This window comes from Nothoprocta perdicaria, unplaced genomic scaffold (genome assembly GCF_003342845.1).
Source record: "Nothoprocta perdicaria isolate Ctin4 unplaced genomic scaffold, notPer1 scaffold_226, whole genome shotgun sequence".
Lineage (NCBI taxonomy): Eukaryota > Metazoa > Chordata > Aves > Tinamiformes > Tinamidae > Nothoprocta > Nothoprocta perdicaria.
The window spans coordinates 746762-771850 of record NW_020455445.1 but is presented as its reverse complement, the minus strand read 5'-3'; the positions used below and the strand labels follow the sequence as shown (position 1 = coordinate 771850).

Genomic DNA, 25089 nt, shown 5'->3' with positions numbered 1-25089 from the left:
TAATGGACAGTGATAAACAGAATGTTTGTTTTTAGAAAATGAAAAGTTTTAGCCTTTCTTTATCAGTGTAACTTGCTATGGCTTTTTTTCTCGAAGGAGCACTTTGTTATAATGAAATGAAAATATGCCCTAACAAATGTCTCAAAGAAAAATCTATACTGTTGCTTCTGTGGTTGTCTGGGAGGTCCAGACTGCAAGTAAAACTTGACATGAAAAATAACTTACTATTCATCTTGCATATGTTCATCTTGCATCTGTGATAGTTTTGTGGCTTTAAGATCCCAGATAACAACAACAAGTTAAAAAAAAAAAAAAAAAAAAAAAAAAAGGTTTAGGTATTGAGATTGTTGGAATCAGTCATTCATGAGATTTTGTTTTAATATGTTATGCTCATCTCATGCTGCTTTCAGGTTTTGGCCACAGGTATTGACATGCATGTTCTCTTGTTAAGCACAGCTAGGTGTGCGAGTCAGACAAAATGGAGGCCAACTGGCCTGGGAGCATAGAATACTAAATATGAAGCAAATGAAAAAAAAAAAAAAACATGAAATATGTGACCATTAGCGATGTAATAAACTTATATCAGATTAGAGTTACAGGGTGCTTGTTCTTGGGACAAGGACACTCACATACACAAGCGGATGTGTATTAAGAATAAAATCTAGGATGGATAAATGGCAAGGATGAGAAAATGTAGTAAATTAGTCATCAAACAGGGGAATAACCAATGACGATGGGGACGGAAAATGACCTTCATGTGTGTCTTGCTCTTTAAGCATTCAAGAAAGTGGAGAATAGCTAATACCAATAATTCTTCTGTGAATGCTGTAATAACAGCCAAATAAAAAACAGAAAAGTGAGGGAAAGGAATAGATCACCTTAGAACAAGGACCCATATGTGCAAGGATATGCATTGTAAGTGTAATTGAAAATAAGTAGAAGGTTTGTAGGGAAGTAATATAGTCACTCCAACTTAGACGACTCTAGAAGGATCAGATGGCCTCTAATTGTGGCCAGTGTTAAGTCTACAGTTAAGGAAATACTTAGATATGATGAGAAAAAGAAGGTGCAGACAATCAGAGCCCTGTTCTCTCACTTGTGATCACTGATGATAATAATGGCTTATTAAAGGTTCAGCAGTACTTTCAAGGTGCTGATATATTTGGGAGACTTTCTGGAGCCAAAGTATCAGAAATAAGTTGTTTGAAGCACAGGTGTCTTCTCAAAGAAGGTAAGAAGGACTGCAGAACCCACTGGTGTGCAGGGTCAACCTGCTGATTCTGTGTGACTTGAGGAGGTATAGCATGCTCCCCAGGTCACAGGCTTCATCGCTTCACATGTTGCACAGGAGGAAAAGGAAATCTCCAGGAGACTGCCTGGAAGCCTATACTGTCCCCCTAAACAGAAATACTGTTGCTGTTTCCCATACCTTCACACATTTGTAGAATTAAAAACAAACAAACAAACAAAGAGGTCCAACCTTGTTCAAGCAAATTGTAGTATAAATTAAAAAGGTTTGAAAAGGCATAAGGGGTCAGATTCTGCARTCCAGCCCTGCAATTAATAATGACTTGCCACATGTGAAGTAGGAGCTTTCAGAAAAAGGAAGTACACAAGCAAAGATGATAACATTCCCAAGCATTTTCTCAGTACGCATGAGCAAAACTCGTGTGTTCTAGGCAATCATTTCCTTACCCTTTCATACCTACAGATACTGCTATAAGGGTTCAAGCAGCTAAAGACAAAGCAAGACAAGCCACCGATACTGCAAATGATGTCCTGGCCCAGATTAAAGATCTCAACCAAAATCTCCTTGGCTTGAGAAACAACTACAGTAAAGTTGCAGATGACGTGGCAAAAACAAATGCTGTTGTGAAGGATCCCATCAAGAACAGTAAGATCCTTTTTGCTACTTTTTGGGTTCTTTTTTGGTTTATTAAGTGTTTGTGTCTCATCTGATCACTCCAAAAGAAACAGAGACTTTCCAAAATTTTGCTTGCAAGGATTTCCTATTTTATGGTGGCGTAAAAGGGATCTCTACTACTTTTATCTTTTTGGACTTAATGTAGAAAAAAAACTTTAAATCTTAAGGACTGCTGCTAGTAGGAGGGAAAAAAAAAAAGACRACTACTGTCAGCAGGAAGAACATGAAGTCGTTTTACTTCTTTCAGACTGCTCTTTAAAGTATTTAGTTAGATGAATAACCGAAGAATTAGCCTTAGACTGGCAGTTCACCACTCATTTCTACAAAAATTTCCTATACTAACCCTACCTTCAATCAGATAATCAGTTCTCAGAGAAATTCTGGCTTTTCTTTCATGTGAACTTTTTGGTGGAACCATTTTTGGTGGAACACTAAAGGCATTTGAAAAGAGGGAAAATACAAAAGAGATTCCAGGGAAAMTTTATTTTGCAGTGAATCCTTTTATCAAATGTGGCAGTTGCTTTAGCTTTCTTCTTTGGTTATGATGGAAAAATCTGAATTCTAAATTACAGCACATTTTGTAGAAGAATTGTAGCACACAGAGTATAGTAGGGTACAGTCAGGTCTGATTGCCAAACCCGAGTGTCTTTACTAAATTATTGGAGGAGTAATTCCTCAGCTAATCTGGATTTGTGGTCAGCTTGACAGAGCTAGGCACCCACATACATACAACTCTAGTAGACAGTCTCTTTTGTATGCCAAAATGCAGACTCTGAAATTTCATCATGCAGATCTACAATATATAAAAGGTAGTATTTCTCGACTAATACTAAAAGTATTTCTCGACTAATAATAACCCKTAAAATATTTTGTCTTTAGGCCTTTAACACATTTTCTTATGTTACCTTCTCTTTCTTCTCTTTCCTTTATCTCGGTATCTTGCCTACAGAAATCAGTACGTATATTCTCTCTTTCTTGTTGTAGTGTGCTTTTTCTATTAAGTGGTGATTCACTGTTTACTATCAAAGCTTCTGCATGATGCTCCACATTGCTCATTTATTAGAATAGGTAAATAGTTACTTTCAAAATGCTGAATAAGTGGAACTGATGATTTAATGAAATCGTGAAAGGTTTTAACTAAAGGAACATCTGTTTCCTGAAAGGATGGGAAGAAAAAGTGACTTGCTAACTATGAAACTTTAAGAAATCTCCTGGAGGTTTGGTGTCTGCATCTGTATTGATTAAAGAATTACAGCCATTTAAGCTTTTTGCAGAAATTACTAATTGACACTAACTAGCATTGGTTAATCTAACATATTTCTTCAAAATATGAATAAAGAAGGCAAATACTTCATTTGTAGATATATTTTACTACAGAAATGCATTTCATCAGTATCATCCTGACCTGAAGCATTGTTACTCCTTCAAAAACCTCCTTTAACAACTTTTTTTGCTATGATTACTACTTTAARTTGTTTTAAAATATTCATAAATTACGCTATTCTGTTCAGTTGGCTTCCTGGTCTGTGTCWAGCTTACCGCAGCATATGCAGTTGCTTAAGTATTGTGTATACAGAATTCTTTTGGATTTTATTGTTGCTATGTTTGATCATTTTCTAGTACCCTTTTCTAATATTCTACCTTATTCTTTCCTACAAAGTTGCTGATGCTGATTCCAGTATCAAAAACCTAGAAAAGGAAGCCGATCGACTCCTAGATAAAATCAAGCCAATCAAAGAACTTCAGGACAACTTAGGGAAAAAYATTTCTCAGATAAAAGAACTGATAAACCAAGCTCGAAAGCAAGCCAATTCGGTAAGACCTTCTTTCTCCATAGGACAACCTTAAGAGAATTGGTGTGCTTTTTTCTGTTTCTTTTCCATGACATGAATTCCTTCCAATCCTGTTATGCATAAGGGAAGCAAAGAGTGGAGTATGATTTCTCAGCTAAGCAGAAAATATTCTGATGTTTTTCACATACCTTGTTTTTTTCATGTAAAATGTGCCCTTGTTAAATCAATAACATCTGTAGAAATATCTATGCAGAAGCTATCATTTAAGAAGCATTTTGGATGATAGCACAGCAGAAAAGTCAAAAGGTATATTCATCATTGATCGTGGCTACAAAAATGTGTTTTCTTTCTTAGCACTGATACTAATCCCCTGACTTCACAGAGCTTACATTGCCTGAGAATTACATGGACTCTCTCAAACTGACTTGAAAATCCTAAGTKTATTTCCTTTTCTGATGTCCTTGATTTTCTTTGCCCACTAGCAATTCTGAGGRCTCGAATTTGGGTTGAGTGCATTTTCTGGTCTAATTGTTCAGAACTGAATTCATCTCCCTGACTCAGCTATATTCTAAAGTCAGTGGCCATCTGGTAAATAGTAAGGTTGAGATCCAATATGAGAGAAGTTATTAAAAAAAAATCTTTAAGATGATACTTAGGGAAATTTTCTGTATATCATACACGAAATTCTCACAGAAAAAAATGCACATGGTTGATACAAAGCATATACAGACTCATAGGCTCATGGAAAGGAAGTGTATTCCATATAGTCAGTGAAAACATGACTGTATTCCTTATAGTCAGTGAAAACAAGAGGGAAGCATGTTAMAGCAATGATGTTTGTAGTTTTCTTGCTACATTGCATCATCTGTCTAACTGCTTGGAAATACTTAAGCACTCAGCATTTCTGAGATAGGGAAATATGGTGTTTAGGGTCGTAGAGCAGATTTCCTTTTTGCCAAAGTTTGGCCTAAAAGCATAAGGAACACAAACACTTCTAGCCGCAATTGTGATACCACTGTACTGTTACAGTGTCTATGCTGGCATTGGGAAAGCAAACCTTATCCTGTTTTTATCTGAGCTCAGACCCTGAGGAAGCTAACACACATGTCAAAATGCATATGTCACTCAGTCGTGAAGAYGAAACCTAGTTATGAATGCCAACTCTGTTAGGGGCCAGTTCAAAGCAGTATGCAGTGATACACACAACTGTTGGTTTAAGAGTAATTGTTAAAAAGGTGTCTTAAATTGGCCTAAAAAAAAAAAAAAAAAAAAAAAAAAAAAAAAATATTGTCTTAAGAAAAAAAAAAAAAAAAAAAAAAAAAGCTGTGATTCCTCCTGCATACACTTCATACACTGCAATGTTACAGAATGCTCTTGCTGTATATTCCATTCCTAGTCTCTACTGCCATTGCTGCTTTTGTCAGACTAGTGTATCTCCCAACTATTTTTAAACCATACAGTTCCTCCTTTTAAATCTGAATACCAGAAAGATTTTTCAGTGCCTTTTAATTAAAATACGGGAAACAATCTCAATAAGTAAGAAAAATCCGTTTCTACCTCCTGCATGTTTAATCTCAGCCAGCTCCCTTGTACATGTGACACAGAACTGAAATGGGAAGGTCAAAAATCATCRAATATTCTTATAATTATTTTGAAGGATCTAAAGTCATTTATGGGATAATAAGCAGTAAACTGACTGCTTTCTTTTTTGTCTTTTGTGAAGATCAAAGTATCTGTGTCCTCTGGAGGCAACTGTATTCGCACATACAGGCCAGAAATAAAGAAAGGAACATACAACACTGTCATTGTGAATGTGAAGACTGTCGTTGCTGACAATCTGCTTTTTTACCTTGGAAGTGCCAAGTTTGTAAGTCTGCCTCCTGTTTATRTGTCGGGGTTGCTCAGTCAGATTGGATTACTGACAACAAAGAACATGAGAAAAAAATATTTCCCCCTAATAGAGATTTCAAAGCAATAGTAGAGTGCCTAAGATAAACTAGATATTTACTGTCTTTCATATTGATATAGCAACCTTTAAAATACGGCTGGCAAATATTTCTGTTTTACCAGAAATCAAACCTGAGGCTTACATAACTACATAAGAACTGTAAAATTCACAATACAACCAGAATAATTTTTCCTTTGCTTGTGGGTTTTCCGGTGGGAATGAAATAGCTAATCATCTTGGATCTGTCAAAGCTCCAATTTATTGTGATTTTAAGTCAAGACTACAACTGCAAGCATAATATTGATGAATGATTCAGTCTTCATTGAGCCCTCTAGCTGATACGCTTCTAGAATAAGCAAAAGTAATTCAGTAAATAAGAAAATTATTACGTTTCTAAAATTCAGAACTGTATATTTTATTTATCTAATATAAAATGAATAGGTTGGAAGGCATCACGTATTAGCCTACAGAATTCTGAGTTGTTTCTGCTATCCAGGTTTTTTTAACCAAATAAAGGTACTTTGGGTTAGATTGTTTTCTTTATGGCTACAGTATTAGCAGCTCTGTTAGTCTAGTAGCAATTCACCCCACTGCTATTAGTGGGGTAGCAGCAGGTGGCAGTTAGTGGCAGGGGACATTTGCCTTATTTGGCTTCCAATTCTTAGTTTGAACCAAAAAAAAGGAAGGGAAAAGGGAGTTTCTGATGGCTGTGTGAATTACATACTTCTTATGCATAGGTTTCTGAGGCCCAACTAGACCTTCTGAAATATGAGGAGTTAGTGTTCCAGAGACCTTATATTTTAATCATAGTACAAGATTACTTCTATTCTAATATTGTTCATGTAGACTGACTTCTTGGCCATTGAGATGCGTAAAGGCAAGGTGAGCTTCCTGTGGGATGTGGGATCTGGTGTTGGACGAGTAGAGTATCCAGATCTGACCATTGATGATGGATACTGGTACCGGATTGAAGCCTCTAGGCAAGTATATATTTCACTTACGAGATTCGGTTTCTGAAGAAAAAATGAGTAATTGTAATGTGATCTTTTTCTAATCCATTCTTCTTGTTTATGCATGTCACAGGTTTTATCAAGTGTTTGCTATCTTTGAAGCACCATTTAAAAATAATTTTAAAAAGGTGATGTCATAAATCTGAGGAATTAGAATCTGATTTCATGAAAGATTTTGACCTTTTGTCTAATAGTAACAAAAGTGTATACACTTGAATTACTATTGAAAGTGTAAACATTTGAATTGTTATTGGAGTGTTAACTGTTGTGTGTCAGTAAGTTCTTTCAATTATTTCCCCTCTTAAGTCAATGATCTGTTACTGTATTCCCTCATYATATTCTATCACTTCTCTTCCTTGAGTATCCTTTAAAAGAATAAAAGTTATAGATTTTGGCACTCAGGTTGAAAATTACTGTTTTTTTCCCTCCTTCAATTTCAAAGAATAGCATCTTCTCTGAATTCTTGACTTCCTGGCCATACCTGGTATGGCACTGCAAATGAATGGTCTGTCATAAATCAGTATCTTGATTCTTATTCAAAATGCCATTTCAAAAGACAGAATGTCAACTCAAACTGGCAATATTTTAAAAAGAGACAGTTTATGGGAAGTCAAGGATAAAATATGGAAAGTCAAGGATGGTTAAACCATACAGAAAAATGCTTTACATTTCTTTGAGATCAGCTGTTGAATATTTTTAATTTTAAAAATATAGGTAATTTAATGCTCAAACTTCACATTAACTTCTTGAAACTTACATTTTCTTTTCAAATAGTAAAGTCATGACAAATGATATAGCATTTGCAGCATGAGGATTACATAATTTAAAAAAAAAATCCAGATTATATTTTTAATCTCTCCCTGTCCTTGCAAGATTTTATCACTGATCAGTATTAATATATGGGCGGGGGGGAGAGGGTTAGGTTTTTTTTTAGTGAATAAATTATAGAACACATAAGTGTCATGGTATTTCATGTGTAGAGTGCCATGTCAATAGGGAGATTTTAATAGCAAACTTCTGCATCGGTACAAAGCATTTATATCCTTTATCCTGTAGCTCTGAATAGATCTTACTAATTTATTACCATATAATGCAATCCAATATGAAGCTGAATAATTSCTGTTGCATTGTTATTTGTTAATTTCCCATAGTATTAGACTTAGATGTGGTAAGATAGCCAGCAAATAAGGCAGAGCAGGAGTGAGTAAAAAAAAAAAGAGCACTTTAATTCCTGTTATATCCCCAGTGTTCAGAAGAGGAAATGGTATCCAGTTTAAATAATTTAGTGGAATCATAGAAATCAACCATTCAGAGCAGAGAATTAAATAAAATTATTGCACGCTCTCCAAAAATTGGCTTAATTAAATCTTACTGCAAGGAAAATACAAGTTGGGGTTCAATATGTACTGTTAAAATCTTCATCAGTTTAGTACAGTTCATACCGTGCATACTAAAATAGCTTCGTGACACAGTAATGGCAGACTTTCATTTACAAGAAAGCTGCTTCAGCAGAATGAGGAGCCAGGGCATGGTTTAAAAATTCAGCCATGCTCCAAATGCACATTGCCTATTAAAGCTGGCTGCTTTTGATATAGGGTGTGCATGCCATTAGTTTTGAACAAACTCAGCAAACTGCTGCATGGGCAATTTGAAACAATTACGGTTGCACAAGTCTCAAGTCTAGAGCAATGTTTAGGAGAATTACATTGCAGAGACACTTGGATTTGTGGGATCAAGACGAAGAGCTTTAGGCTGTTTTTGCATTCTTAAGGCAGACTTGATAAATCACATATCCATATAAAAAGCTGAAGGGTTTTTAACTTTGAACATTTCAGACCATCCGCTAACACTCCCAATTCCCTTCATAAGCTGTTGGAGAGAGTTTTACTTGTTTAATTTCCTCTTTCCTTTTTTCCCTCTGAATTTCTGTTCAGTTCCAGCTACAGACTACCCCAGCAATGTGACAGAAATAGCGAAGAGCCAGGGAGCAGGGGCTAAAGAGGGAATGCTGCTGGCTTTGCTGAATTTTACCATTGAGTTCAGTGGGGACAGACATTGACGCAGAATAAAAATAATATGTTGGCTTTGGAGATTTATAGCAGTATTTAAAAAGGATCCCAAAGGACTTTAAAAAAAAAAGATATGGTGGTACAGAGGTCATTATTTCCCCAAGATCACTCAGCATGTACTGAATGAAAGCTAAATATGAAAAAGCTGACTGTTGAGTAATGATCAAGATGTTCACTTGAGTTAACCTCTGTGCCAAAATTTCCAGTCTGTAAGATCAATACTAATAACTACTGCAGCTGTTTTGCAAAGAAGCTTTTATTTTGTTTGTCTTTTTAATTATATTTTACTAGTACTATGCCTTTTATTGTTTATACAGAAGTTGTAATGGATATTTTTTAATTTTTGCATGAAATTAAGGTAAATTTGGTTTCTCTTTTAAGTATACCATAYGCTTATGTAATAAGAATGGTACAGGAATTTAACAATTATCACTTGCAGAATTACAAAAGGAAATCTGATTGGCATTAGGAAGACACAATCAATCAAGGGATTGATTAACAACAKAAAACCTTGCACAAACAATTTATATCAAAATTATTGGAAGCACCTTCACAACATGCAAATAATGTCAATTTTGTGAGCCAGTCAAGTGCATAAAGGAACATTCTTGAGGCCTCTAGATCAGTGAGACAAAGCCACTGACGTTAGCGGGTGTAAATTAGGGGCAGGCTCTGATTAGTTGTGATTTTAATCAAGCACAGTTTAGATGTCACCAGTGTTTTAATTGTTAACGACCAAGCTTAAGCAGTGCCCTTCCTTTGAGGAGGAAGGACGTTTGAATCAAATTCACTGCAATTTACAGCAGCCCAGCTCAGCAGGAATTTAGTCTGAAACTACCAAGGCGAGTCTAACCTGTAAGCTTTTCTTTGCTCTCAAGGGCTTAAACGATAACGGTTTCTGCATGGTATTTTATATTCTAATGTTGATGGCTTGTAAAAGTCATCTCATCTGCATCATGCATCTTTAAAAGAGCAAAGCCTGCATGCATGGTGTTACATACATTCTTCAGATGATCTCCCCCAAAATGCTGGAACCTCTTCTTTAAGCGTCGGATTTTGCAGGAGCTGTCACGGGAGTAGTATCTTCTAATCTGATGAATTGTCACACTCGGGATAGCAAAGTCTTTCTGCTGTGAAGTTAGCCAAGTGCTTTCTTTGAGCTCACTCATCCTCCTAAAGTAAGGAAGAATTATTTATGGCAGAGACTTCACTGTTAGCACTTCACTGTGTTTGAGATGAAAGACATCCATGCTATTTTGACATGTTAGACATTGTAAGCAGCTTCAGACTGCTCAGTAACTTCTGGGTTATTGCACCTGGGCGTTTTTAATCTGGTTTCACTGAATACCGATTTCAGCACAGTGTAGACTGAAGGTGCCAATGACTTCCTTTCAGAGGGCACCAGATATAAGTAGTTTAATAAAAGTCTGTGGGGACTTTAGTCTTTCAGCAGCTCTTTAAGAAGAAGAAGAGCTTTAGAAGCTCTTTAAATGGTTCTCAATAAGCTTTTGAAAAAAAAAAAAAATGTGGACATTCTGCTGCTTGGAGTGCTTTGAAATGATAGGGAGCAACTATTTGTTCCTRTATCCTTCCTGTATACCAGACATCACTTTGGAGATTCCCTAGGAAATGCTGCAAGTCCCATCCAGCTCTTTTCCAGACATGCCAAGGCTAAGAGCTAATGTAGGGGCAATTCAGCAGCTCCAGTGGTGTTTTTTGCAAATATTTTGTATGTATGAATGAACGGCTTGAGATCCCTAAATCCAAAGCAGATAGATGGCATACATCTACAAAGGCATTTTCCATTTAATGAAGTTATATGAAACTATCAAATTTATGTAACAGYCCTGCTTTGTGTGTTCTGATGAAATTTATAAAGACTAAAGTGTTCCAACCAAACTTCTTTTGTTTCATTAAATGTTAAAAAAATTCTCAGGGAGTTCAGTTTTGGACCAAAGGAATTTCTGTAGAGTTTTTAGAGATGTAAGATAYGTAATATTTCCACCCCTTAGAGCCCTGGTTAAATATCTAAATCCAGGAAATATGTGATAAATAGCAATGTCTTTATTAAKCTTATTCAGTAACCTAATGCCAAGCAGTCTTCTTTGCTGTGGTTTAGCTTTGAGTTTTCAGTAAAGCTTTATTTAAGAGAAATGACAGTTCTTCCTGAGAGAGGTCTGCTTTTAACTTTCAGTTTGCTTGTTACTTCAATACCCCAAGCCCATCTTTTCTTCTAATTAGACAAAAGAGGAATTTTGCATCTTTAGAAGCAGCCAAGTTCAAGATTTTAGAAAATCAAAGGGAATATTTTTAACTTTCTAACTGTGAAAACTTTTAATTTTCTGCAGTGTTTCTGACAAAAAAAAAATATGTTTTGTTTAGCAAGTAATTTTTGGAGTATGATCAATAGCTAACAAAATCTAACAGATCATTTAAAATAGTCATTTTTACAGGCACACATTCTTTGTAAATTGTTACAGAAAAATTAGGAGTTTTATTTAAAACGTGCTTTCTGTATCAGTTATCAATTACATGAGTTAGAAAAGTTCCATATAATATCCATATCCAAGCTGAACATCTCARTGTTGGTGAAGGTTGCAGGATCATTCATCCATGGTAGGAACTTCCAAAGTGACATAGGAATTACCATGTGAAATCCAGCATGTTACTAAAAATGAGGGGAAGCAGCCCATTACAAAGAGCAAGTAGAGCATTCTGCTACAAAAAATGCAAGCTCTCCACATCCCCATGAAGAAAATTAAAATACTTTGTCACATGATCATTCATTTCAGAGCAAATAAGATCTAATAAACTCTATGAAATTCAGAAATTTAATTTGGAGCCTTGGCTATGTCATTTTGTTGGCTAATTTTGTCATGGAAATTAAAAAAGTGAATCTTGTTTAACTGCATGAAAGTTCCATTTTATCTGTTTAGTGAATTCTGTATAAAAAAGGACATCAAAATGAGAAAAACACTGATTTTATGATTATATATTTAACTTGCACGGACATGAGACAGAAAGTCTTCTCTTTTGTATCAAAATTGAATACACTTGAACCAGTATTACATGACTTTATTAAAAGATGCACATAAAATTGACTAATCCCTATGTCTGCTGTATTTGTTGGCTCTGTGTGTTTAATATATTTTGTACAAATATGTAGGACTGGAAAAAAYGGCACGATATCAGTGCGAGCTCTGGAGGGCCCCAAAGCCAGCATCGTGCCAGCCACATTCAGAGCAGTCTCCCCACCTGGCTATACCATTCTGGATGTAGATGCCAATGCTATGCTGTTTGTCGGCGGATTAACCGGAAAAATCAAGGTAAAGTGTTCTACATTGCTTAACCTAAGAGGGATGCATATACAAAATTCATGCTAAGTAGAATGGATGGAAATCTTTTTATGTAGACTCTTCCCTTTGTTGTAGTGTGGGTACATATATGACTTTCCAGGAGTGACAGAAAGACAAATTTAGGCCTTGGAGGATACAAGAGAAAAAGAAAATGTAAATTCCACTTCCTTGAAATCAGTGCCATGAAGTCCAGCTTCAGCTTCAAGATACCTGTCTGCTTTGGAACACAACTAATGTAATTTTAGGAGTTGATCAGATCCTAGTTGAGGCTTCTGCACAAAGAAATAGCAAGGGTGAACAGGCTGCCACATACACCAGCCGACCACTCTGACACACAGTGCTTGACATGCAGTCACAGACACTTGGGAAAAAGAGATTTGGAAGTAAAAAAAAAATGCAGGTCATTCCATATGAGCATTTTCTCGTGCCGTTTCATTTTCTAATGCCATTTATAGGCAAAGCAGTCAATTGAACACTTCCTTGGAGAAATACACATTAAAAAAGTGGCCTTGCCATCATCTCTTTCTATTTTCTCCTTGCAGCCTCAAGCAGAGGTCCTAGTTTGCTGCCTTCCAACTTTCTATCTAGAGACAACTAGAGGTATTTTTTMCTCTGTGAGCCATAGCCAAGAACCCTCAAAATATATTCTAAAATTAATGAACCATCGGCTTCTAAAATTGGTTCTGTACTGCAGAGTAGCCTCAAAGGCTTTATGTGCTCTATCCCCATGATCTGTTTTTCCAAAGGGAATGAAAATAAACCAGAGAGATGGTGTAATCTCACAAACCTGATAGTTTTTCTCAGGTCTCTCATATCTTTGGATTTCTACTGTACTGGATAAACGTTAGTTTCTGCTGTTGTTCTCTTCACTAACAAATTTAATTATTTTCATTTAAGCATTTAYGCCCTCTTTGTTTTGGTCTCCAAAATAGCTCTAATTCTGTAAATTCTGAGATGGAGTTTATAGAGCTCACATAAACACTGCACATCCTGTCCAAGTCCTTGAGATGCTGCATGTCTGTAATGACCAAAAACACACATGTTCCATTCCAAGTTATATCCATTCACCCCATGAAATGATTAGCTATCACAGTATAACTCAGTATGGCTCAGGAAGACAGGCTGCCTCAACTAAGAATCGTAAGTGCCAGGTTCAGGATTAAATGAATCATTTAATGTTTAGAAAATCAATTAACAATGTAGTTTATGCATATATYTAAATTTCATTGACACAGTTGAACTGTAGGAAATGTGTGGTTGGGTGGCATTTGGCCTGTTGCTCTTGGGTGATCCACTGAAAGAGTCAAGAAACCTCAAACTCAAATACAAACTGACACTTGAAGCTTATTTGGATTTTATTTTATATTTCACTTTTGAATTATCAGAAGATGTGAGAGGCAAGCGCTAAAGCCTAGTAATGCCATTTGTGTTTGCACAGTTCTAAAATATCAAACCTCACAAACCAAAGCTTTGACCTGATTTCCACCTTGAAAGAAAGCCTTATATTCTCATTAAAACCCAGAGAATCAGAGATAGTACAGACATACAGCAATAGCTCTCCCTGCAGCAGTATTGTGCTATGGCATAAAGTAGTGCTAGCTTCTGCAGCAAAGCTCTCCAATAAGTCTAATAAAACCATATTTTTTACTTACCTGATGTCACATATAGTTTTGAGTTTTATAAATAGTTTATTGCTAAATAAGGAAGATGTCGCAGTCTGGTGGTAGAAAAAGGTGAGTGAGACAACGTGGAAAAGAGAGGCCACATCTACTCTTTGAGTAACCAAATCCCAAAGCTGGTACCTAGACCTAATGCTCACCATTCTTAACTTTACCTCATTTAAATTGCACTGTCAGAGGAAAAGTTGATTTGAATATTTTGATATTTAGTATTACATCTACTGCTTGTTACTTGTTGTTTACTGTTATTTGATATTGCAAATATTAATTTTGGTATTTAATATTTAAGTACTAAAATTACTTGAATAACACTTGGACAACAAGAAGCATAATGATGAAGCATGTATTTATAAAAAGAAAGATAAGCTCCAGAAATGGCAGCAGAATCTTTGAAGGAAAAGGATTTAAGAGCATTTGATGTATTAGGGGTAAATGGTTAAATTTGAACTCTTTTCTTAAAAAAAAAAAAAATCCTTTAATTAGACACAGGGCAGAGGTGGGTAGAATGCACAGTTCAGCACTTAATACAGATATTAAGTGCAAGATACAGTGCTGAACTGGAACACAAATTGTAGATACTCTAGGAAGACTGAAGGCAAAACACAAGTTTTCAACCTCAGTAACAATCCTTTAGACTTTTTTTTTTTTTTTTTTAAATCGTATGATACTGTTGTCAAGCTCACAAAATGAAATCTTGCACTAATTTTATTTTTAGAAAGACTTAAAGGTCTTTGGACATTTATCAAGATCAGTGATACTTTCAAAACCTTTGTCTCACAAATGTGCTTTTTCATAGTACTGCATTTTGGAATGCGTGAGGTTAGGTTTGTGTACACTTCTGCAGTGTATTCAAAAATATTAATTTTCAGTTTTTAAGAACATCTTTCATTTGACTTGAGTAGAAGACACTTTATCAGAAGTGACATTAAGTTTACATTCTTTGCCAATTCAAAACTTTCCAATTGCTTGGGAAATATCACCAACACATTAAGTCTTTTGAGTCATACTTTTCCTTGAATATTTTCAAGTTGCATTCATTCTCTTGCATGATCTTAATATTGGTAATTGCTGTATGGAAAGCAGCAGGTGCTGATCTGTCTCAAATAGCTAAGTATATAGATTTCCAATCAGCTCTTAATAATGCAGTGAAATTTAAATGAAACCAGGTATTTTTAGAAAGAGCATTTTGAGCTGAGTGTTCTGTGTACTGTCAGACACCACTTGATCATAGTCCTGTGTTACGTTCAAATGAGCACTAACCCACTGCGTGTTCCTAGATTAATTGGTTTGGTAGGATGAGAGGTTTACTTTGCTACCTGTATTTTTTTCTGCAGCCAAAATGCAGCAGGATTTTTATAGGTGAAGGTGTCTGAGTTCATGGTCAGTCTTTTAGCTTGGATGAAGCACTTCATTTGCAGGTTTTTGAATTAAATAATTTTGCTTGTTGCATGGTGGTCACTAYTTCCTGTAGTGTGTTCCATGACCCCCTAAAGAAAATACAGTTTGAAAAGAATCTGCTCTGACCAGCTGGGAAAGCAGACGGTACAGGGGAGCCTGGAGGAACATCATGTTCCCCAGGAACCATTCTGCCATCTCCACCGTCTCAAATAAATAAGATTTTCTACCCCATTTTGCATCAACTGATGCAAGATTTAGTTCAACTTTTTGCTGATCAATAGGTGATACAGGTTCAATAGGTGGCTTTCTCAGATTAAATTTTGCTATTGAGATTAAAAATAACAAGTATTTTCTTGTATTGCTGATTTCCTTCTACACCAGCTGTGCTGCCAGACACAGCAGGTCACTGAAAGTTGAATTCTAATGAGGGCTGTGGTTTCTTGTTACAGAAGTCAGATGCTGTACGGGTCACCACCTTCACCGGCTGCATGGGTGAAACTTTTCTGGACAGCAAACCCATAGGACTGTGGAATTTCAGGGATATAGAGGGGGATTGCAAAGGATGCGCTGTCAGGTTGGTTGTACTTTGTTGGCTTCTTATGCTGTTTTATGAACCTGTTTGTAATGACAAATAGCCTCTTCTGTAGGAATTTCTATAGCAACCCTCAAGTTCTAGGATCCAAGTCCCATCCAAGTCTCTCATGATCCATATGTGACACTAACCAAATTCAGGCAAGCTCCTAGGAAGCCTCCTGTCATCCCATCCCTACTTCGCCCCCACCACCATCAACTTTTTTATTTCTTCCTTTATTTTTGTATTTTTTTTAATTATTATTATTTTTTACCTCGTATGGCAAGGAAAACTGGTTGGTATTCCCTCCTTTTCAGCCCACAGGTGGCCGACAGTGAAGGGACCGTCCAGTTTGATGGTGACAGCTACGCCGTGGTGAGCCGCCCAATCCGCTGGAACCCCAATATCTCCACAGTCATGTTCAAGTTCAGGACCTTCTCTTCCAACGCACTGCTGATGTATCTGGCTACTGAGGACTTGGTAAGAGTGAATGAGTAACCACCTATCTCCTTACAGGTTTCACTCCATCTTTACAATGACTGACTTCATCAGAATAGGGAAACAAATAGAGATTTAAGGTAACACTCTCCTAGAATGATTCAGTCTGTATCTGAGCAAAGACAGAAAATATTCTTGCATGGAAGTTGACATCTGGATATTAGACTGAGGGAGGTTCCAGCTTCTCTGAAACTATTTATGAGTTTAAGTTTCCCCAAATACTTACCTATGCAAAAATGCCAGTTACAGTTACACTGTTATAGCTTGAAATATCATCAAGTGGAGGGGAAAGAAGGAGAAGAGACAGAACTTGTAGGCAAAAGTACTGCTGAAACGTACTGAAACCGGAAAGGTTTTATCTTCCTTCACATGGATCTGGAAAAACTGTGCTTCAGCCTCAGATCCAGATTTACTTACAAGCCTGACTGAGAACAGAATCTTTTTGTTAGCATTTTCATATGGACCAAAAGTTACATACAGCAGTTCTCAGTGATTGATAGGCACATCTTGAAGTATTATGGAGCACTCTATTTTGCACATCAGAAAATGTGTTGGGAAAATCGGTCTTATTTCCAATTTCTGGGTTTTTTTTTTCCCTCTTGGGAAAACTGAACAGAATTGCTGAAATTACTGAGGCAGCGGGTGCTGTCTTATTGTCAGTGACTGACTTTCCTAAAAGATAACATTGAATTATGAAAATTATGTCTTTATGTAGGCTTTTTAAAAATAATTGTTATTTAATTAATTTGTGTAATTGTCTCTTGATAGTATAATTATGCAATTACTTTTTATCATTCTATATAATTATTATAACTTTATGTAATTTTATRTAAAAAAACGAAACAGTAGTATTTGTGAACAAGACAGGGAGTAAGCTATTCAGCAAGAAAGTATGCAGTTCCTGACAGAAGCTCACTTTTTAAAAGTGGTCCCAGGGTATGAAAACTTTGACGATGCATTTGACACATGGATAGAAATACCTAAACAGCTAAACTCCTGACTTTATTAACTTTTACACTTTCTCCTCTAGCATGTATTTTTGTTAGCATTCACAATATTATTCTCTCAGTTTGGCAGAAGTGTTCAACACATAGTAAACTTTCTGCAGTTTCCCTGTATCTTTGCAGCCCAGACAGAACTAGCCAAGAGCAAGAACCTTGCTAAACTTAACATTTCTCTGATACACTCTTCTCCTGGGTCATGGTTCAATYATTATTTGCTTGCTGCCTTTCATGTTATCCAGTTCACTGACTGTTTGTTTTCCTGTTTGTATCCTGACAGCTATTTTTTGTAGAAATGTGTATACTAGAGCTGCAATCAGCCATCCTCAGTTACTACTGTTATCAGTGGTTGGCAAGAAAAAAAAGTTCATAGCTCTATACTGGTCCATAAGTATAGATTATTGTTTGGAAACCCTGGTGAAACAAGTCTGTTGCACCATCTTTAGTACTTTTGTTTTCTGCCTTGAAAATATAAAACTACCTGAGCTGTASTAAAAACACTAAATGAAATGCAGAAATATACTCAACACTGAATGTTAGTTTCAGGTACTTATCATTTGTATTCCTGTGTTTAATCTGAGAAAATTAAAGTGCAGATTCTCCAGCTGTCTTTATTTAGGAAAATTCCAGTTGAGTGAACAATCTGAAGTAGAAGAAATGGGAAAAGGAGGAGTTGGCAGTAGCCTTTGGTACATTACAGTTCTGGGTGCTAAACTTCTAAGTAGGTTTACTAAGTGACAGAGAGAAGTTGTCTATCTCCACTCAAATAAATAAATAAATAACAGGAACTGTAATTCATTTGCTTATCACCCCTGTATTTAATTCTTTTCATTAACAGAAGGATTTCATGAGCGTAGAGCTCAGCGGTGGGCGTATAAAAGTTAGCTATGACCTGGGTTCAGGAACCGCTTCTGTTATCAGCAACCAAAATCATAACGATGGCAAATGGAAATCTTTCACCCTGTCAAGGATTCAGAAACAAGGTGAGTTCCTATGGAGTTAACTCCGTGAGTTTCCTAATTACTCTATCCAGMACAAATAACCACCTAATCACAGGGAAGATGATGTACAAAATTGCCCAAGTTAGAAAGTTGTATTGATTTAGTAACTTCTGCACAGATTGCAGGTGTGCTGGGTTGGATGTGAGTGATTGCTGTGTCAAACAGATCTTTTATGATTTTCTTTTGAAACTGTTAGCTTAATTTTCAAGCATAATTTTGCTCTACAGCTGGGTAAATGATATTTCAAAATGCTTTTGTGTGGAAAAAATAAAAAGCTTTTTTCATGAGTTACATGATGATGTTCAAAATCATAAAACAAACCTGTGTGATTTTTTTTTGTTGGGACAGCAGTAGCCTTTATGGTATACAGTCCTTTAATACTCAGTGTATCCCAAAGTACTTGAAAAAAMCACTGACTTAAATACCAATATTACAGTATCTTGGTAGACAAGATTCCCTTATTCCCTGGGAACTGCCTGGTGTTTTTCAGTATGGCAAGCTCCTTTACATTTCTTATTAATCCATATATAAAAAAACATGCATGGAACACACATTTGTATGAATAATTCTGCATAGCTCATCACTGAGTCTGGATTCAGATAAGACATGACAGCAGTTGATTGCTTTGGGTTGACAGTAGGTTTGAAGTGACTGATTCCAATCTCTTAGGCACATCATGACAATCTGAACAAACTTCTTCATTAAAAAGAACTGTTCAAGTGACAAGRTTTGGACTGAAATCACAAATTAGATGTAGAATGATCTCTTCTGTCTTGATTTTGTCCTGAAATGTTAGTTCAAAATTATACTGACAAAGAGAACATACCAATTTAGAACTGGCTTAGGGAATGCAGAAAAATAAAGTATCCAGAACTGCTATAGCATTTTAAGGTTGTTATGGCAACAGAGGAACGTGCAGATCTTTCCCCCTACCATAACTGACAGTTTGAAAATCAAGTACCTGAACTGCAGAAGAAGAAAAATCCTTGGCCCTCCCCCAGCTAACCCTCTACAGATTCCTCCTCAGTTTTCTTCACAGGCCATATTAAGCCATTATTGTTCGTTTCTGATATTTTTGAAACTTTTCTTCATCTCTTCCAGCCAACATATCAATTGTAGACATAGAAACCAATGAAGAAGAGACCATAGCAACAACTTCTACAGGAAGCCATTTTGGGCTTAACTTGAAAGGGCATGAGAAAATATATTTTGGGGGATTGCCAACTCTGARAAATCTAAGGTAACGTGTCTCCAAGCAATTTCTTTGTTTTGAAGAGAATCCTATTCCCTTTATCACTTTCTCAGGCTCACTTTCAGGAAAGGAGTGTGAAGTTCCCAAAGCACCTACAATTACACAYCAGCCTGACACTTGCTCCATGTGTGCTGTAAATACCATTGTTCACAGCCCAAATACAACGTAAGCTGTGATAACAGCTCAGTGCAGCTTTTGATGCTGTGCACAGCCATGATGTAGCTGGCATTCTGTTTTTAAGCATATTCTTTTGTTCGATGAATAGATTTGTGACTCCAGACGTAGAGAAGTAGCTCCATACTGCCACAAAATTAAGCRCAAATGTTTACCTTATATGCATAAGTAGCAAAATTGAACTACAAGGTACAATTCATAGGATTGCTGTTATATAGATACACATGCCTTTGCATAATCAGGGTCGAYATACTTTTGACATATATACAAATATAGCACATAGAAATCATTTAAAATAATATGTAGGTATAAACTCCCATACTCCTTAGATTAATTTCTCCTTTATTCAGGAATTAAAGAATTGACTATGATACTTTCGATATATTTAATGTAAACAGAATGAAATGTGGCTGCCTTTTTCCTTAGTAGGCCCAGGCCTGAATTTCTTACTCAAATAGAATTCCCATTTTTCAGTTGTTTATATAATATTGCATATTATTATTGATAAACTCTAACTGAAACTTTAATAAAATTTAATGAATAGGCTAACAGGTACTTGAATTTAGCATTTTTTAATAAATCAGGAAACTTTCTCAGGACATAAATGAATGCTCAGCAGTTTTGCAGTGACAAGAACAAGAGGATTCTGCGCTGCAGCGAGCAGATGAGCAACACAAAAACAAACCCATTAATCTATGTCAGCTCTAGCTCCTCGGCATGACAACAGCCCAAAGTCTCCTCGTGCATGGGGAACAGTTTTGATTGGCCTATAGGCTCTTCTGCAGCTAAAAGAATGGATATATTTGCTAATTTATTGGGTTAATAACTGACCTCTGATGTCCAATTATCCAGTGATGAAAAGACCCAAGCTGTTTTAGGCATGGCCTATAACATTATGTTATGTAATTGTGAAGACCAACCCAGCACGTAGCAGAATGTCCAGAGAAATTATCTTTCAGCCAGTCCTTTGTGGCTGCTTAGGAGGTAAGCGTAGCACAGCTACTTGGACCTGGAGTAATGTTTTGTCTCCAGCTGGGATTCGCTGTTCAGTGACACGAGATGCATGTTACAGTGCATTAGAATCAAGGATGGGGAGAGGAGATAAGAGAAACCCTGAGCTACTGCAAACCCTAGACACCAAGGTAGACATGACTTAGTAAGTAGCAAGTTAAGTCAGTCCTCCCCATTTTTTTTACATGATTTGCTCTTACACAGACCAAGTATAATAACAAATTATTAAAGCCTTCTTATATATTACATTTTTAAGGTATGTGTTTGCAGACTAACACAATTACTGTAGACTAGTAGTGTTTATACACAGTTGAAAAGAATCTCACGATCCATCCTGTTGATTACAAATGATGTATATCTGCTGCCATGCAAACTATTTTGAAATTTGCTAATGAATAACATTTTCTACAATAATGTAATTTTGATTGTTTTGTTTTGTTTATCTTTCTCCTCCACCCTAGTATGAAAGCAAGGTAAAAACAAACAGATTACTTGCATGGCTTGCATGTATCTGGTAAGCACTGCTCAGAAGCCCAGGCAGCAACGCAGCAGCAGCAGCGTGGGGGTAGCACCCATAGCAGATGTTGCATTAGGGCTGTTAACTGGGCTAGCTGGCTTTGCAGCAACAAGCCACACTGCTCCTGGGTGCCTCACGCTGCCACGTCACGCACTGCGCCCGCACACACAGCTCTGGAGCTTCTTCATGCAGCTGCTGCCTCCAGCCGTGTTTGCTTCTTGCCTTGGGAGGTGCTGGAAGCAACGGAGCTGCTCAAAAGYGGACAGGGGCTAAGGGCATTTTAAGTGTGAGAAGGGGTCGCCTATCCTGTTGTTTTCAGTTTGGTCAGTTCATGTCCACTGCTTTTGCTTTTTCAGACTGAGCCTGACCCTGATTTCCAATAGRATCACAGAATCATTAAGGTTGGAAGGACCTCTAGAGATCATCTAGTCCAACCCCCTGCTCCAGCAGGGACACCCAGAGCACGGGGCACAGGGCGGAATCTAGGCAGGTTTGGAAGATCTCCAGAGAAGGAGACTCCACAGCCTCCCTGGGCAGCCTGTGCCAGGGCTCTGTCACTCACAAAGTAAAAAAGTTCTTCCTCACATGGGGATGGAACTTCCTGTGTTTTAATTTATACCCATTGCCCCTTGTCCTGTCACTGGCCACCGCCAAGAAGAGTTTGKCTCCATCCTCTTCCCTTCTCCTACATGTTGATAAGATCCCCTCTCAATCTTTTCTCATAAGATAGATGTTTGAGTCCCTTAATTATCTTTTTTGTAACAGTAACAACTGGCATCTGTCTGAAAAAAATGGAGTTCCCCCACCCTGATCCAACAAACTAATTTTAAAAAATGGATCTATATTATTTTCTCCTAAAATCCGGAATCCTTATCTTGCGTACTCCTGAAATGAGCCTGAAATTGAAATAGAGACCCCTCCCAAAAAAAGCAAGAATTTATCAGAGATCTAAATGAACTTGGACCGTTGTTGTAACTTTTGAAGGGGCACAAAAAGGGGAGATGTCTTCAGAAAAGGTGAAGCAAGTGCTAAATGTTTAGAGGATACAGAGTTGTGTCTCTTGTCAGCAACTTCAGGATGAGATACCAGCAAATCCTGTAATGGGACAGCAGGAGGATAGTTAGGGTAAGAAGTTTTTAGGAATATAGTTTTCCTGGATAGTAAAGACAGGACAGTACTGGACATCGTTGGCAATAAGCTGACAGAAGAGTTTTGCTGCTGGGAAGATGAATCACTAAAGGAACTGAGGATGCAGAGCTGGGATGTGGAAAATCAAAAATGAAAGGAGACCCTAAACAACGTGATTTTAAATAAAGCAGCGAGAGGATTATTTTAGTAAACCAGATAGTTACTTTAACTTATGTAGGGAATGCAAATTTGGCAGAGAATACACTGAGCTTGCTAGAATGGCTTTAATGCAAGGAATGGCTTTTAGTACCAAAATGTGCCTCTGAACAGTATCTGTGTAAGATGATTTTATTTTGTAATTAATGTTCTCAGGATTTTTCCTTTCAGAGAGCTTAGCTTTATTGCTCCCTACAGTTTTAACTCCTCATTATTTTCTAAAATCATTTTCTTTCTCTGAGCTGTTCAGATGGTTCAGGTGTTCTGCTAAACTGTCTGTCCTCGTGCATGGGTGACTGTAATAGTGTGAGTGAGTGAGTGAACTAGCCAGTGCTTTTGTTGCTCTCTTCGGATTTCGTCTACATGGCATGAAGAGCAACTTTTTTTTCTGAAGTGACTTGAAATGGCTTTTTTGTTTTGTTTTGTTTTCCTGCATACTTGGTTCAGATGTTGCCATCAGCTGTGGCCCTCACTTTGGTGTTCCTAGGCCTGTAATCTCCAAACTGTATTTTTCATTCAGATTTGCGAGATGCAATGTTGTATTAAGGTTTTTTCTAAATTCTTCAGGCTTCTAGCTGATAAGCTAAAGCATGGGACCTTGCAATTCTCTTAGAATATTTCATAATTTGCAGGTATAGTCAGATTTGGAACAAATCCAAGTGCTCTAATTTAACTGACTAAAAAGGTTGAACACATTGGTGCATCACAARCTGAAATGCACTGCAATTTTCATACTGCTATTAATGATACTTGAAAAATAAAATATATAAAAAAATATCAGCCCACACGAACATAAGAGATTCCCAAAGCATAAAAAAAAACCCTCCAAGATTCAAACAAGTATTTTTTTCAGCCTTTAGCATATATTTCATCCAAAATGTTTGTATGCTGCAGAAATTCCTCTGTCATTAAGAGGTAGTATGTATAAAGATGAACAAACCATCTGTCTTCCAGTTAAGGTCTCTCTTGATGCCCCAGATTGCATCTTTCTTCTTTGCCTGAAGAACAATTACTTACTTATTTCATAGTTCGCTGCATTTAAACAGCAAAAAAAAAAAAAAAGAAAAAAAAATAGAAAAGAGAACTAGTCACAACAAGAAATGAATCTCCATTTACATCTTTTATGGATGATAGAAAGCAAGGGTAGAAGGCAACATGTATTTACATGTGTGTATTTTTTAAAAATCAAGCGTCTCTGCATGCGTCTCTATGTGTCTATCTGCTCCTTAAAATCAAGTTTGGACTGCTATTTTTTAGTTTTGACTTCAATTTTATAATATTTTTAGGCCTGAAGTGAACTTAAAGAAATATATAGGCTGCCTCAAAGAGATTGAAATTTCTAGGACGCCATATAATATATTGAGCAGTCCGGATTTTGTTGGCCTAACCAAAGGATGCACGCTGGAGGTTAGTCTGATTTCTATGTACTTTGGTCTTAATCGGCATAAATGTTTTCTGGTTTCTGATTTTATGGCATATCATACTAACCATATAAGGCATATCCATATGCACAGATAGGGATTTAACATGAACTTCAGAACTGCTATGTATTGACCTAAGCAAGGACAGAATTAGGCACTGCCATTATAGTAAAAAACTTTAAAACTTTTTGGACATATAAAATAAAGCAAACAGTGTAACAAACAGAATTAGTATCATTAGTAAGTATCTTAGCAAGAACCTTGTTTTTTAGCTTATAATTCTTCAGGTTTCAGAGTAACAAATCTAATTGAATTAAGTATTTTGTTAGGGAAATAAATAAAATATTCTGATTTTATAAAAGTATTAGGTTAAAATAAAAGCAAAAGACTGCAGATATATGTGGTTATTTAAATAATTTTCTCTAGGATTTCAGAGACAAACATAAAAATAATTGTATCATGCACACTGTATTAACTCTGTGTGTGAAAATTGCTTTACTTTACTAAAAGAAATGATGAGTTATGTTAGAAAAAGTCATTGTTTCTATAGACTATTCTCTACACCCCAGCTGTAGAATGCAAGAATTGGCAGTGACTACAGAAACTCTTGAAGAGAAGGCGCTCATTTATTATTTGATGACCTACTCTACTTTGTAAATTGAGTTACTAGCTACCAATGTGCAAACAATTGGGCTGTAAGCAATGAGTTCTTTATTTATGAGCCTAGCTCATCAGGAAAGCAGTGGTGCTGAGTAGATGATGAAGCAATTATGACTGATAAGTGGAAGATTTTTTCTGACCAAGTATGACCAGAAATTGAATTGAATTCCTCTTTGTATTGAGTCTTGCTATCTGTTGTATTGATTTAAGAGCAAAATCCTGCTGTATTAACTCAGGGGAAAAYATTCAGGTAAAAGCCTCTGAAGAGTTATCTTTAGTCCAAGAGGATATGCTGAAACAGGACTGGAACGTTGTATTCCAGTAAGACAAAATTCCATAAGCATTCAAATGAAGCCAGGTGTAAACAGATATGTTGATGTTTGTTCAACGTGTTGAAAAATAGATTGCTTAATTATTATTTTCTGTCTTCTCACACTAGTTACATTTACATAGTTTATTGCA

At 36.5% G+C, this 25089-nt stretch overlaps 1 protein-coding gene across 1 annotated transcript in view; it reads left to right on the top strand.

The window, feature by feature from the left end:
• LAMA2 (laminin subunit alpha 2) overlaps positions 1–25089 on the top strand; it is a 253501-nt gene that overhangs the window by 207793 nt on the left and 20619 nt on the right. Inside the window, exons 42-52 of the mRNA XM_026039256.1 lie at positions 1712–1894; positions 3585–3739; positions 5441–5584; positions 6512–6645; positions 11911–12070; positions 15627–15751; positions 16066–16228; positions 18086–18230; positions 19350–19488; positions 21147–21158; positions 23833–23953. Coding sequence (XP_025895041.1) covers positions 1712–1894; positions 3585–3739; positions 5441–5584; positions 6512–6645; positions 11911–12070; positions 15627–15751; positions 16066–16228; positions 18086–18230; positions 19350–19488; positions 21147–21158; positions 23833–23953 — 1481 coding nt within the window. The remainder of the gene's footprint in view (positions 1–1711; positions 1895–3584; positions 3740–5440; positions 5585–6511; positions 6646–11910; positions 12071–15626; positions 15752–16065; positions 16229–18085; positions 18231–19349; positions 19489–21146; positions 21159–23832; positions 23954–25089) is intronic.